We start from the raw sequence: 16,205 nt of genomic DNA, 5'->3' as shown, positions 1-16,205 counted from the left end.
AAAAATATAAATACTGTTTACAGTTAGGCCGTGTTCCGATATGTACTGGGACTACTGTACAGTAGACGTCAATTCAGTATACTGTGAAGCCGTTCCTTTATAGCCAGTTATACTGGTTACTATTTAAAACGGAACGCACTCCAGTATACTGTCAGCATCGTTTTTTGACGCGCTTTTCAAATGAGCGTATTAAAGTTTCCTAATTAAATAACAAAATCTATTGTTGGAGTATTGTCAAATTGAAAACATTTATATTAATATCAATTGTTAATTGAACTTAATAATACAAGTAAGTAGTTTTCATATTAAAAATAATCTGTTTAATCATCAATAAACTTCAAAATATCGAATATTAAAAAATGTACGAAAAAATTGTAAATTTTATTGTCAATCTGTCTTCATGTAAAATAACTTTATGAAAAAGCGTATAAAGCTAATTTATTGAAAAAACTAATGAGAAGTAATGAAATTATTGTAATTTTTGAACATGTTTATGTAGTTTTATTTTTACTGAGAATTTATTTTGATAAATCTTCTACAAATATCTACTGTAATTCTTAAAATAAATCTTTGAGAATAAAAAAAAATTTATACCTTTTTTTTTTTTTATTTAAAATATTTTGGCAAAGGCCATTAAGCCATTTACAAAATATATATATTTTCAATGTTTAAGAGTCAACGGTTTAGAATTCAATTGGCTTTGACTGATCACGTGATCGAAGTACTGGCGAGTACCTTACCTCAAAAACGCCAGTGCTCTCAGTAAAAATATTTGGTTATTTATACTGTCATATATTCCCCTAGGGTACTGTGGCAGTATACTGACGTTTATAACGGAACGGATTTTTCTACAGTAATAGTACTGGGCAGTGCTTCCAGTGTATATCGGAACATACCCTTAATCAGTCGATACAATAATAAAACTACACTATTATAATAAAATAAATTTTTATTAAAAACATTTTAACAATAAGGAGGGTGACTCAAAAATGTTTAGAATATTTTGTTTTTTAAGATATTGATTAAACATAAAGGAATGTAGAATCCGTTATTGTACATCAGGCAATGATTTTCTGAGCACCACATTATAAATATATTATATTTTTAACAATATATAGGGTCCCATAATGATTACATAGAGTAACACAGTGACATAAAAAAATTTTTAGCAGAAAAGTTTTTAAATTCGATATATCATTCATCAGATATAAACTATTTTTAGCTAGCCATAATGCTTGGTGTTGGTTGTCTAGAAACTTTCAAAACTTTCTAGAGTATTCTGTTTGACTATCAATTTATTACAAATATTACCAAAGATAATAAATGAGTTTCTTGACAGAATAAGCCATGTGTGTTTGTACCATCTAGGCATATACATATCTGTAGTATGACAGAATACATCCGTTTAGTAATGCATCTAAGCGAGAGGTATTATATACATATGTTGTAAGACTACAGATACGATACGACAGATCTTCTGTTGTATGCATGCAGAGAGTGGGAGTTTAAAGTCAGAAGCAGTGATGATTGATGAACTTACTAGTTATCTGTAACTAAAAAATTCCCACTCTCCAAGCGTCTTCCAACTAATGTTCAATACATGTATATAATACCTCTCGCTTAGATGCATTACTAAACGGATGTATTCTGTCATACTACAGATATGTATATGCCTAGATGGTACAAACACACATGGTATGATTAGTTTTACTTATTTAGCAAATTATTGAAATACATTCTTATAATTATTTAAGTCATGATGTATAATTATTTTAGTTATTGAGATGATATCGAATCAAAAAACTTGCTTTTTTATATTGTTTTCTAATATATTGCCCGATTACGGTCATTAGGGGACGATTTTTTTATACTTTACAGCAATATTGACATCAAACATCATCCAAAACAACGATACATAGAAATTACGCATTCAAAGAGATCCGTTTTAATCTACTTAACAGCTTCTTTTCAATGTCTTCAGGTTTATTCTATAAAACAAATAATTACTATTAGAAACATTAATTAGTTAGAAAATAAGTACAAAATGTACCTGAATTATGTGAACTCCTTTCAATGTTAAAACAATTAATTCTCGCATTCCATCGCTTGTTATATCTAGAAATTGAATTGAATATATAGGATTTCCAAAGCTTCGATGTTCTGATAAACTCCAATCATTTTCTTTCTTATATTTATAGGCAAGAATTTCCTATAACAAAATAATAAATAAAAATTTTAAGTACATGCCATGATTTCAAATATAAAATATAAAGAGTTGTACATAAGTAGATTAGCAGTTGTATTCCTAATTAATTCACTATCATAAACCAATAATAATAATATTTTATTCATATTAAGAAATTTTACAAAATTTTATATCTACAAGAGATTGTTTTAAATTATTATTTAAATAAAGATAAATTATTATTTGTTTTGTGTTACATTTTTACGCATAATAAAACTGCATATCTACTTAAGCTTCTCTCTGTACACACTTGACCATATGTTCCAATTAATATTTCATTTTCTCCATCATAATCAATATCCGCTATACAACAAGTTGATTGTGTGTTATAAAAATTACTTTTTAATAATAATTTTTTCTTTGACAAACCGTTTTTTAATAAATCCCTAAACAAACCAAAAATAATTACGATTATACAAGTCTTATCTCACTAACTGTGAGGATAAGCTTAATAGATCTTACATGAACACAACAGATGGTAAAATAGTATTTGTAACAACTAAATTAATTTGAGGCATTTCGGTTTCTATGTTTTGAATATTTATGGAGTTTGAGTTCAATGTAAAAAGTTTCACACAAGCGATCATATTCACAAATTGAATATTCCATGTATTCAATACACAATTATTTTTTGTATCAACGGTCGACACTTGTACATATCCAGATTCACATCCAAAAACTGTTATTCGTCTGCAAAAATAAAATTATAAAAATTATTTAATCATTCACAAACAGGGAAAATGTATATAATTTTTCGGTACTTGGGTCAAATTGTAAAATATTGTTTTTATAATTTAAAAAAATTAAGATTAGGCATACATTTTAAAGCGTCCTAGAGACCCTCCATCATTTATCGTAGCAAAGAATACAGAATACTAGCCGTAGATATCCAAAAATACGCACTTTTTTGAAGCGGGCGTTGTCTTTGTGAATTTAGCACCCTTATACATTGATAAACTAGCCAAGAAAGAGAGTGAGAAAAATATAGTTTCCTTTAAAAAAAGCGCTTTTATGAGAAGTGTATGTTGGGTAGCCACAATCATTATATTCAGGGGAGTGAAACTCAAATAGTCAATGGGTCTCTTAAATGCCAGCGTCTAAATTCAAAACCAACTGACTAAAATAATGAGATTAATGAATTGTAGTGGCTGCCATGGCAGATACGATATTTTTAAATTTGTTTTGATTCTATTTCATGAAATTTCTTTATGTAAAATAACAGATTAATTGATAATATTAATGTTTTATATAATTCATCGTGTTCATTGAAATGATAATAAAATTTTCATTGCAATTTAATATGATATTGAGTTTCTTTTTTTCATAAATGCTGTTTGAAATGTTATATAAATAATAAATTATTTTATTTTTGGAATTATTTAACAAATAAAGTTATCGAATTTGGCTATCACGTCTGTGAAAAGCAATGCTTTTTCACAGTATTCTCTGTCGCCATAATGAGATTAAGTATTTTTAATTTTCTACAATCGAAATCTTTAACTAATTAAAAAGATAATTAATTAAAACTATTATATATACTACTAATATTTACTTAGAAACTCGGAATATGTAAACATAAAATTGATTGGAAACCATAAGAAACTTGAGTTAATTATAAAAAACGCAACACAAACTTAACATAGACTTATAAAAAATTATATCTGTATACAATTTCAAAGAAAATTTTTATGTAATTAAATGAAATTATATGCAATTGAGTTTCACCCCCCTGCTATTGGGTAACGACAATCATTATATTAAGACTACCGAATAATGAATTATGATTTGAAAGAAAACACAACCTTTTTTTTGAACCGTAATACATGACATCCATCCATAATACAATACTTGGAACATTAGCTAATTCAACGAATGATTTAGTAATATCAGTCTCTTTGTACGAGTGATTTCCATCGGTGTCCCTGTATAAATGAATTTTTGAATCACTGCCAGATAACAACCATACAATCTATATAGAAAAAAAATTGGATTAGGAAAAGATCATCTACTTGAATGAATGTTTGAACCTCATGATCACATTCTTTTAACATTACATGTGATGAATTTTTATTTTGCTTACAGAAAAGTGAAGTTTGTTTTTAAAAAGAATATCAGAAATATGCAAAATATGAATGTTTAATATTCCTAATTAATCTTGATGTTTACTTTTTTAATTTATTTTATTTTATTTTTCAGTTTTGCTGGACAAATTGCAAATTCAGTATCATTCAACTATATTATACAATAATAATAAAGGATCGCACAATATTAGATAGGAAAATGGCTTTCTGTTAAACTTTTCTAACCCATCCTAAAATGTTCTTTGGATGATTCTACGAAAATATTATAGTTTTAGTATATGACTAGAAAATGGCTATCTGACTTTTTCAAACCGCCTCCGAAATGTGCTTCAGATGGTTCTGATCAAAAAATCTCTTGGCCACAAAACTTTTTAAAGAGTGGTTTTCGAGTAGTTTCTCACAGCTTTAAGGTTCAATTTCGATTAGAATATGGGTAGAATATAAAACTAGCAAGAAAAGATTCTTACTCACCTCACTTTTATTGCTCTCTTCTTCAAATAATGGAATAATTGTATGATATAATTGATAAGGTGTATAATTCAAATCAATCATTAAACAATTTTGCGATATATTATCAATATTAAAATCTGCGTTATCCTCACCGGTGTAGATGTTGAAATAACTCTCTTTTGGTACATCTGTCTTCAAATTTAAATATTAAATTATTAAATTGTCGCCGACACGTATTAATTCAAATTTTAAAAAAAATTACTAAATGGACATTTGAATATGTCAAAATCTTTTTAGATTTTCTTTATTGAATATTGCGTATTGTATAAAAATTTCGTTGAGAATAAATAAAGTAAATAATACAGAGTAATACAAACAAAATTGGATTAAAATTGTAATTATTATTAATATATTCGCTGTTCATTAAAAGATATAAAAGAGTACCATATTGACAATTTTAATAAACCAGGTATGTAATCCTACTAATTTTGTTCTATCACATCTAAATTTTGTCCATTTTTGATAAATTAAGTATGTAATCCTACTAAATTTGGGTCATACTTTTCATATTTATGATCAAAATTAACCTAGCTCTAATAGATTTCAAGAATGTGGAATCCTGGTCCCGGAATTAAGCACATAAGTGATAGCTAGGGAAAAATTGACATCACAGCTGAAAAGAATGACCCAAAATTAGTGGGTTTCAAAAAAAATTCCAATAAGATCGGATCAAATTTGCCTGTGTTATCAAAAAAATCGAATTTTTTAACTTAATGACGTCATCAGAATCCAAAAAATTTAATTTTGCTCTATCACATCTAAATTTTATCCAATTTTGGTAAATTAAGTATGTAATCCTACTAAATTTGGGTCATACTTTTCAAATTTGTGATTAAAATTAACCTAGCTCTAATAGATTCCAAGAATGTGGAGTCCTGGTCCCGGAATTAAGCACATAAGTGATAGCTAGCGAAAAATTAACATCGCAGCTGAAAAGAATGACCCAAAATTAGTGGGTTTCAAAAAAAATTCCAATAAGATCGGATCAAATTTGCCTGTGTTATCAAAAAAATCGAATTTTTAACTTAATGACGTCATCAGAATCAAAAAAATTTAATTTTGCTCTATCACATCTAAATTTTATCCAATTTTGATAAATAAAGTATGTAATCCTACTTAATTTGGGTCATACTTTTCAAATTTGTGATTAAAATTAACCTAGCTCTAATAGATTTCAAGAATGTGGAATCCTGGTCCCGGAATTAAGCACATAAGTGATAGCTAGCGAAAAATTAACATCGCAGCTGAAAAGAACGACTCAAAATTAGTGGGTTTCAAAAAAAATTCCAATAATATCGGATCAAATTTGCCTGTGTTATAAAAAAAATCGAATTTTTTAACTTAATGACGTCATCAGAATCCAAAAAAATTAATTTTGCTCTATCACATCTAAATTTTATCCAATTTTGGTAAATTAAGTATGTAATCCTACTAAATTTGGGTCATACTTTTCAAATTTGTGATTAAAATTAACCTAGCTCTAATAGATTTCAAGAATGTGGAGTCCTGGTCCCGGAATTAAGCACATAAGTGATAGCTAGCGAAAAATTAACATCGCAGCTGAAAAGAATAACCCAAAATTAGTGGGTTTCAAAAAAAATTCCAATAAGATCGGATCAAATTTGCCTGTGTTATCAAAAAAATCGAATTTTTAACTTAATGACGTCATCAGAATCAAAAAAATTTAATTTTGCTCTATCACATCTAAATTTTATCCAATTTTGATAAATAAAGTATGTAATCCTACTAAATTTGGGTCATACTTTTCAAATTTGTGATCCAAATTAACCTAACTCTAATTGGTTTCAAGAATGTGGAGTTCTGTTCCCTGAATTCCTTAGGGAAGACCTAATAAGACCAATAAAATATTTGATAAAAAGAAGATGAGAATCATAGGCACCGTTACCATGAAAAAAATATATGACATTCAAAGGGTAAAACAATTTAAAGTTAGTTATATAAGAAATTATGCTTTACTTTTATAATAGTAATACCAATAACGATATCGTTTCCTTTATTAGATTTATTAAAAGCATCTACAGCTATAATTTCAGCTCCATCTAAAACAAGAAATAATTATAAAACGAATGAATTTTATCTTAAATTTTTATGTGATTTTACTTGGTATATATGTAAAAAGCACTTCTTTTGAAGACGGAGTTAGTAATGTAGCATTTTCAACGTATTCAAAACAAATAATTTCACGTTTTAAAGAAGCAATTAATAACTTAAAACTATTCAAAACAGCTAGTTTGGTCATTGAATAAATATTTCCTTGTGAAGTTAATGGAAAATAATGGGCATAAACCATGTTTTCCATTTTTTATTTTGTGAATTGTCAATTTTAAAAATGATAAAAAAATTGACAATCATTAACTGTCAGAATTCAGAAATGTCAGATAAGCATGGTAAAAGCATGCTGATAGAAAATGTGCGTTCTTAATGTTAGCCAAGTGACGAAACTTTATACATCCGATATTACTGTACTGACGAATTCACATCAAGAGACTTTTTCAATGCTTTTTCATTTCAATTACGATTCATTATTGTTGCGTACAGTCAATAATAAGTTAGACAAAGGTAAAAGATATTTATTATTCATTTTATCACATTATTTTTTTGACAAAATGTCCAAACAAAAGGTAATAACTTTTTAAAATGGAAAGGTCTTTACCAGAGCGAATAGTGAAAGCGATAACTATGCAACAGGTTTCTTCTTCTACTGAAAAAGTGATCCACTTCTTGTTTAATAGTACGAATTATTATCGCCAGTTGGCAAGTTGCTCTGACTCCCAGTTATCACCCTCGCGAAGCCGACATCTTAGCGTTAAAATTGAATAGAAAACATGTGAAAACAAACAATTTGCCGAGTTAATTGTTGTACAGACAGTGTTGATAACGCAATCGTTTGTTTTTTGACGTCACGTAAGCAAAGATATCCGTAAAGATATCCACTCTTAGATAGCCACACATTCATAACTGATATTCCCATATAATACATACTATACAATTTGCACCTTGCACCTCATTTGCGCCCTCGTGGGTAAACAGTGATGTTGACAAAAAAATGTTTCAAACAAAAGTTGTTTATTTTTTTATAAGAAACATTTTTTGCATTTAAACTTTTGTTGTATCTCTAACGGTTTACAAGATGGCTCCTACGGACCCAAGGCCCAACCTATATTGCTCACTTGCGAACTCGACCTCACTTTTTATGTCCCGAACATACGGGCAGACGGACAGACAGACAACCGGAAATGGACTAATGGGACTAATTAGGCGATTTTTCGAACATCTATATCAAAATTTTGTTCATAGCATCAATATATTTAAGCGTTACAAACTTGGAACTAACCAAAAGAAAACCGACTTCAAAAGAAAAAAATTTCCAAAACAAGTTAAAATGCACTAAAAAGTAAAAAATAACTGTAATATAATGTAGTTAAAATTATTGTTATTTTTGGAGTCAGTGTCAGCCAAGGAAACAACTCTGACAGAACAGTTTGCTACATAAGCTTGGCTGACACCGACTCCAAAATTAACAATAATTTTAACTACATTATATTATAGTTATTTTTTTACTATTTAGTGCATTTTAATTTTTTTTTTCTTTTGAAGTCGGTTTTGTTTTGGTTAAAAGTTTTTTTTATTTATTTTGTGACTTTTAGTGAATTTGAAGTGTACTAACTAATTTATTACTAAAAAAGAATCATCGAAATCGGTTGGCGTGATATTGAGTTATTCGTCCTCTTGTCGTGCATACTTAATGCAAATTAAAGACTAAAATGATTTTCTCATGGATATGCCGTTATCAGAACTCGATCAAAATAAAATGAGACCACACGGAAAGCATTAGTTTTCAAATAGATAAAGAATTATTAAAATCGGTGCACCCAGTCGAAAGTTCTGAGGTAACAAACATAAAAAAAATACAGTCGATAACTGATAACCTCCTCCTTTTTTGTTTGAAGTCGGTTAAAAAGTTACATGGTATATGTCTGTGTCCATTAGTGTACAAAAGGAATATACCTAATAATAGTTGTCAAAAGTTACAAAATGAAATTGTAAATTAAAAATTAACAAAATTGAAAGTGATTAATTTAAAAATTCCGATAAAATGGACCCTTTATTTGTCGATGAAGAAAATATTAATATTGAAAAATATTTAAATGTAGAATTAATGATCAAAGATGAACAATTGGAAGAAACTCTTGAAACGGGACGGGAAATATTTGAACATACCGATAAAATGAAGAATGTTTTAAGTAACGAAAAATCAGATATAGAACAAGTATTAATTAAAGAAGAAATATTAGACGAAAATGATACAATCAATCAGGATCCAATGAATGAAAATGAACAATCGTCAATCGCAAAAGATGAAATATCAAATGGAAATGTTTCAAAACATCGGCTAATTTGTGATATTTGTAGTAAAATATTTGCTCATAAAAGTTATTTAATTGTACATAGACGAATTCACACTGGAGAAAAACCATATAAGTGTAAATATTGTGAAGAATCATTTAGACGGCAAAGTTACTTAACAATACATACACGAGCTCACACTGGAGAAAAGCCTTTTGTATGTGACGTCTGTGATACAAAATTTACTCTGCATTACGAATTAGTTAAACATAAACGTACCATTCATGCGGAAGAAAAATCTTATACTTGTGAATTCTGTGAAAAAAAATTCTTTCAGAAAAGCCACATAAATCAACATAAACGTATTCACACTGGGGAAAGACCTTATTCATGTGAATTCTGCGACAGATCATTTACTCAGCAAAGTAGTTTAATCTTACATAAAAGATTACACACTGGAGAAAAGCCATTTGCCTGTGATGTATGTAACGAAACATTTATGCGTAAAACTGAATTAAATCTTCATAAATCTATGCACACCGGTGAAAAACCTTTTTCATGTGAAATTTGTTATAAAACATTTACTCAACAAAATAGTTTAACTATACATAAAAGGAGACATGCTGGAGAAAAACCATTTTCTTGTGATATATGTTTCAAAGCATTTACTCGTAAATCTGACGTAACGTTACATAGACGTATTCACAGCGGAGAAAAACCTTTTCCATGTGAAATTTGTGGTAAAACATTTACTCAGCAAAACAGTTTACTATTGCATACAAAAATACATACTGGAGAAAAGCCATTTTCCTGTGATATTTGTGATAAAACATTTCTACGGAAAATTGAAGTTACTATACATAAACGTATTCATACTGGAGAAAAACCTTATTCGTGTGATATGTGTGATAAATGTTTTGCTCAACAAAGTCCTTTAATTAAACATAAACGTATTCATACCGGATAGGTATAACAGAAAGTAAAATAGGGAATATTCATGTATTTTTTTTTTATATTTTTAATTCATTGTTTACACCGTTATAACAAAGTAAAAAATATAAATACTGCTTAAAAATGCTGTATTTAAGTGTAAAAAAATGTTTAAAATACATTATAATTTTGAGATATTTAAACGCAATTTTTTGGCGCTCTCTGTTGATGACGTATAAGTACGTGATCTGTCAATTTTTGACATTTCAATGTTTAATTTACATTTAAAAAAAATGAATTTACAACATAGAATTTACACTCGTTATTATTAAGTTTTCTAAATGTAAGTAATTAATATCATACAGTATGTCAATAAATTTGACAAGCCCGTACTTTGATGTCACATCCGTATAAAAATTTGAATTTCCGTTTTAGAAATTTTTAAATGCCCTCACTGAATTTGTACTTTTATTAATTAATTTTAAGTAATTAAAAATATATTAATTAGTAAAATAATGATTTAGTTGAAATGTCTAGTCATTTAAGTTACGGAAGAAAAATATTTGAACCAAATTTAAATTTCATGAATATTCCCTATTGTGGATATTTCAAAATAAATTTCGATTTTTGCCAAAATTTCATAGATTTTGTATTATATAAATACGTATTTCGACTACCAAGTAGTCACCATTAGTATGAATTAACTAATTGTAATTAATTTATTGTGTATGTTATTCGTTGCTAATTTGGTAACGGTCTGTACGTGCAGACCATTTTAAAATCGAGTGTAATCACGCTTCAGTTTTGTGTCATGTTTAAGAATGCTTGCTAATTTTAAAAATAAAATTTTATAACAAAAGTAGTAGTTGTTTTTATCATTTATACAAACATTTTAGTTATATTTTAGGATACTTCTATCTATATTTTTAACCTGATTTCCAAAATATAACGAAGTTTGATTTACTTTGCTTCGGATTAGTATTATGAAGTTCTGATTTCACGTCTAACAACATAGTATTAGCCTATTTGGTTTGCTAGTGAGGAGGTCTGAGATTCTCGAATACTCAAGATCATTCTAAACGTAGATATAAAGTGTAAATAAACAAATTGTTTATATGACCACAATTGCGAATTTTAGGCAGGGGTCCTTTTCTAGAGTCTAATTTACAAATCACCAGACAAATATTTTCCATCGCCTCCCATATAAATCTATTGGCGTAGAATCGATTCGGTAGGATTATTTTTTCGATTTTATTTCCTCGATTAACAGTGAACATTTTAAAAATACCCTCTTGTCATCTAGAATCAACCATCAATTTTGTATTTCAACTACATCAGTCATAGCTAATCATCAGTATATAATGCTACTTAAAAAATTTTGTCGCAAGATAAGGCCAGGAAATAGACCTTTTCATTTCAATTAAGATTCATTATTGTTTCATACAGACAGTAATAAGTTAGACAAAGTTACAAGATATATGTTATTCATTTTATCACATAAATTGTTTTTCAAACTGTTTGAAACAAAAGGTAATCATTTTTTAAAATGAAAAGGTCTATTCATCCAGCCTTAAAACAAATAATATACTTTATTTTATACCGGATGGTAAACTTCCCACAATTGATGGTTCTTCAAAAAGGGTTGAAACTAAATATTTTTTTGCTTAGAGTGGATGTAGGAAATTGCAGTAACATTGGGACTCCTATAATCTAAAAATCATTTGTTAAAAGCCTTGTTCATAATAAAAAATATTAATTTGAAGTTTACTTTGACACCCGGTATATATTTAAAAAAATGACAGTTCTTATTTATTTAGCTTAATACTTTGTACAGTTGGTAGCAATGAATAAACTTACGTAGTAAACAAATTCAAAAATAAACGGTCAACCATTTGTAACTTATACTCAATGCTCATTTATTGTGTCTTTCAGTGCTAGAGTAAATCGATAAAAGTATAATTTTTATCGATTGAATTGGTAAAAAATAAAGTTAATAATAATATTTAACGTGTTTATGATATTCATGTAAAAGTTTGTCGTTTGCATATTAAAAATGGCTCTCTGGGATACTGTAAAAACGATATTTGATGTCGGGGATACGTTGAACGAGGATACTATTATTTCAAATACAAATAATACTTCAACAGTTTATGAAATTAAAAAATTATGTAGCATCTCTTCAAGTAATTTGGCCGAAAACGATGTGGTAAGATAATTTTATAGTATTTTATTAATCCCTCCAAATTCTCATTCTGTCCTTGCACATGAATACACGATGATTCCTGTGACATCTGGATCGATGAAGTTTCTTTGGCAAAAACGCATTGCCGTTCATGGCGTCAACAATTCTGTCAAAGCACTCGATATTTGTAATAAAAATGCGTTTCCAATTGTCAACCAAATGCTTCGCGTTCTGACAGTTTTGGCTGTGATAACAACGACGAATTAACGCCTCTTCAAGTTTACGTCATCTTAAAACGATCTAGGCTCGAGTAAGATAACTGTGGCGCCACGATTTGACAGTAGAATATTGTCAAACACATATAAATAAAGCGAAAATGAAGAATACCAATTTTCGAGTTTTGGCTTAGTTTTCGAGATAATGAAATCTAAAAAATGAAATTTTTATGTCATTAAATTCGCCATTTTTGTAATTTCAATCATAATCATTGTGCTAACTCGACCCCATTAAAGGCATGACCAACCTGTAGATCAGTGAATGAACGCAATCACAGGATAAACGCAAGGGCTAAAACCCGCAGAACTGTGCTAACACGACCCCATTAAAGGCATGGCCAACCTGCAGATCAGTGAATGAACGCAATCACAGGGTAAACGCAAGGGCTAAAAACTCGCAGACCTGTACTAACACGACCGACTATTGTTTTTATTTTTAGGTGGAAAATAATTTATCATCTGCTTACAATGTAGATGTGAAAATATTCAATGCGTACTTATGTATATCGATTGATAAAACAATCAATATATTAGAATTAAGTGATGGTGATATAAATATAAATAATCAGATATTGTATACGGTGTTTGAATCAATCATTGAATCTTATTGCATATTTAATAATGAATATTTATTTATATGTGTAAATGATGGCAATTTACATATCATGCATTTACCAACAAATGCACATATATCCAGTCAGTAAGTTTTAAATTTAAGTTTTTTATTCGCTCCGTGCATGATTTTTATTTCTCACACATCCCCATAAAGCGTCTACATACTTCTTTATTAATATAATTATATGGATGGGCATATAAGTCTATGGATTGTATTTATGTTTAATATTGAAAATTTAATACTATTTTGTAACAAATTTAAATAAATAATTTTGTTTACTTTCCATTTAAAAATATTATTTATGTAATTTTATCTTTTATTTTCACAATTTCTAATGCAAAATGTTTGATTAATCGTTGTTTTTTTAATAATTTTAATTTGATTTATATGTAAACATTTGAAAATTAGTTATAACTGGCGATATTTGATTGTCCCTTGACTATTCTTCCTACAAATTCACACACGTATGCATATGTACACGCCAGCGTAACGTTGAAGCTCTCACTCGTAGTTTGTTAGTATTTTCCCTCCACACTGTCTAGTCGCTGTAGCGCGCTTCTAGTTGGATGCGTATTTTAATTACTAGCTAACTAGCGTGCATCGGATCAAAAAATGGAAAAAGATTTTTCGTCTTAGAATTTTATTCTCTACATGATTCAAAAAAGGCGATCATAACTCCTGGGATACCCTGTAGATTAAAATCAGAGTTTTGTTCTAAATACCTACAACATTAATAAATAATTCTTTCTCCGTTTTTCGTAGAGTAATCGAAAAGAATAATGACTTAAATAAACGTTGTTTTGTATCTATATTTCATGATGAAACTCACAATGAAGACACTAAATCACATTCTTTTATAATCGTTTGTGCATCTGGATCTCTTTATCGGTAAGTACATTTTATAAAATTTCAGCGGCTGCATTCGCGATCAAGATTTTTAATTAAAAAAATATTCATTTTCAGAATAACATGTGCAAATTTAAATGAATTTTCTTACATGTATGCAGAAAATGCTAAGAATATAGATATAAATGATTCTGATCCATCATTAACATTCTTTAACAATTGTGTTTTAAATATAACAATGGATTTAATCACAAATATTAATAAAAATATTATAAATATTACTACTTCCAACAATAATCTATATATTTTATCAAAAAATTCATTAAATACGCTAAAATTAACAAATATTAATAAAACAATAACATATGCCTATAATAATTTATTACTAATTACAAAAATAATAAATATAAAAAATGTATTAATTGCGCTAACATCAAATGGTTTATTATTAGCTGGCCATAGTTTAATAAATTTTACCATAATATGGTCGAAAATAAAAATAAATGATTTTGTTATAATTAATACAAATCAATTAATACTATTAACTAATAATAATGAAATATTATTTGTTGAATATCCAAAATTAAATATTATTAAAACAATTAATTTATGTAACAATAACAGTTTTAATATTTTGATAAATAATAAATCAATGTACATACAATTAATAAATAATAAATTTATTATAAAAATTATTAATGAAAATACATGTAAATATAAATTAAGTAAATTAATTAAACAATTACAATTTAATGAAGCTGAACAATTTGCAATAAAATATGATTTGAATTTAACTGATGTGTATAAAGCACACTTGAATCACATAATTAATAATATCGAAACAATTAATTTATCATCGATTAACGTGATGGATTTACTAAAAAAAACGGATGATTTACAATTTATTATTGATTGTTGTATGAAATTAATTGAATTTGAAAATTATTCCAATATATTATTTTTCACAAGACAACAATTACAATTGCATTTAAATACAACGGTTTCCGCTGATTTATCTAAAAAGTATAATCATATATCACATTTATGTGTACGATATGAAACGTTTCTATTTTTAAAAAACGAAAATTATAATATAAAATGGAAAAAATTTGTAAATATTGATTTATTAGCGTTTATACAGAAAAATTTAGAGAAACATATTAATATTGCGTGTTTCGTATGGATGAAACTACATAATTATATATTAAATCATTATAAATTCGAAGAAATTGAACAATTATTATTGATAAAAAATGTTAATCAATCACCATTATTGTTAATACCATGGTTCGAATGTTTTTTACCATCTTTAATTAAAATTAGTAATAAACAGAATAAAAATTATTTAATTAACACAATTATTGAAACATGTATCGAACATGTATTATTAATGGAAAATTATAATATTGAATTACCAGAAAATGGTTTAAAATATATAAAAAATATTCTGAAAATATTAAATATTAATTTAGATCATAAAAAGTTACAAATTTTATTAAAATGTTTAAATGAATTACAAAAATTAAAAGAAATTTTTCAAATAAATACGATTAATTTTAAACAATATCTTATGAATACACAAAATAATAAAATTGAACAGATTATAATTAATTTATTCGATGCAATAATAAATATTAATGATTTTGATCAATTGTTTAATGAATATTTGAATGATTATTTAATGATACATCATTTAAATTTGGATAAAATTATTTGTAATTATATAAAAAGTATTACATCGATTACATATGGTACAACAGCACCCTGGGAACAACGTTCTTTGTATCTTATGAAATATATTCATGCCGAAAATGTTAAATTAGAATGTTTAACACAAATATTAAACATGGCTCCCATACCATGGTCACGATTTGTAAATGAATACATTGATTATGAGCTTAAACAATTCGATAATAACGCAATAATTAATCATATTAAAAAACAACAAAATATTGTTAATATTAAATTAATTTGTATGGAATATAAATTTAATATAACGAATGTGAATTTCAATTTACAAATACATCAATTAGAACAATTAATAAATCGTATAATTTATATGAATTGTAAAAAAAGTAATAATTTTAATATGGACAAATTATTAAAAGATATACAAATTGTTATTGATAGTAATGATAAAATAAAACATCAA

General features: G+C 27.2%; 2 protein-coding genes across 2 annotated transcripts; one reads left to right on the top strand and one right to left on the bottom strand.

Annotated features, from left to right (window-relative positions):
- Positions 1-1,460: 1,460 nt before the first annotated feature.
- LOC123293457 (KICSTOR complex protein kaptin-like) lies at positions 1,461-7,156 on the bottom strand. The gene is made up of 8 exons (XM_044874285.1): positions 6,958-7,156; positions 6,814-6,896; positions 4,798-4,968; positions 4,048-4,214; positions 2,708-2,935; positions 2,496-2,631; positions 2,051-2,209; positions 1,461-1,988 (listed from the first exon to the last, which is right to left on the bottom strand). Exons 1-8 carry the CDS (start codon positions 7,154-7,156, stop codon positions 1,923-1,925), a joined length of 1,209 nt encoding a protein of 402 aa, XP_044730220.1. The 3' UTR covers positions 1,461-1,922.
- Positions 7,157-8,953: 1,797 nt separating this feature from the next.
- LOC123292600 (zinc finger protein 2 homolog) lies at positions 8,954-10,186 on the top strand. Its single transcript, XM_044873314.1, has one exon. The coding sequence runs from the start codon at positions 8,954-8,956 to the stop codon at positions 10,169-10,171; it is 1,218 nt and encodes a 405-aa protein (XP_044729249.1). The 3' UTR covers positions 10,172-10,186.
- The last annotated feature ends 6,019 nt before the right edge of the window (positions 10,187-16,205 follow it).

Source organism: Chrysoperla carnea, chromosome 2, assembly GCF_905475395.1.
Source record: "Chrysoperla carnea chromosome 2, inChrCarn1.1, whole genome shotgun sequence".
NCBI classification, from domain to species: Eukaryota; Metazoa; Arthropoda; class Insecta; order Neuroptera; family Chrysopidae; genus Chrysoperla; species Chrysoperla carnea.
Note: the sequence above shows the minus strand (reverse complement) of the source record. Positions and strands in the feature narration are given on the sequence as shown.

Coding starts and splice junctions, on each gene's coding strand:
- LOC123293457 (XM_044874285.1), bottom strand. CDS start 7,156: ATGGAAAACATGGTTTATGCCCATTATTTTCCATTAACTTCACAAGGA. Junction 2,936..4,047: donor TATTACGGTTCAAAAAAAAG/GTTGTGTTTTCT, acceptor TTATTTTTGCAG/ACGAATAACAGTTTTTGGAT. Junction 1,989..2,050: donor AAGGAGTTCACATAATTCAG/GTACATTTTGTA, acceptor TTTGTTTTATAG/AATAAACCTGAAGACATTGA.
- LOC123292600 (XM_044873314.1), top strand. CDS start 8,954: ATGGACCCTTTATTTGTCGATGAAGAAAATATTAATATTGAAAAATAT.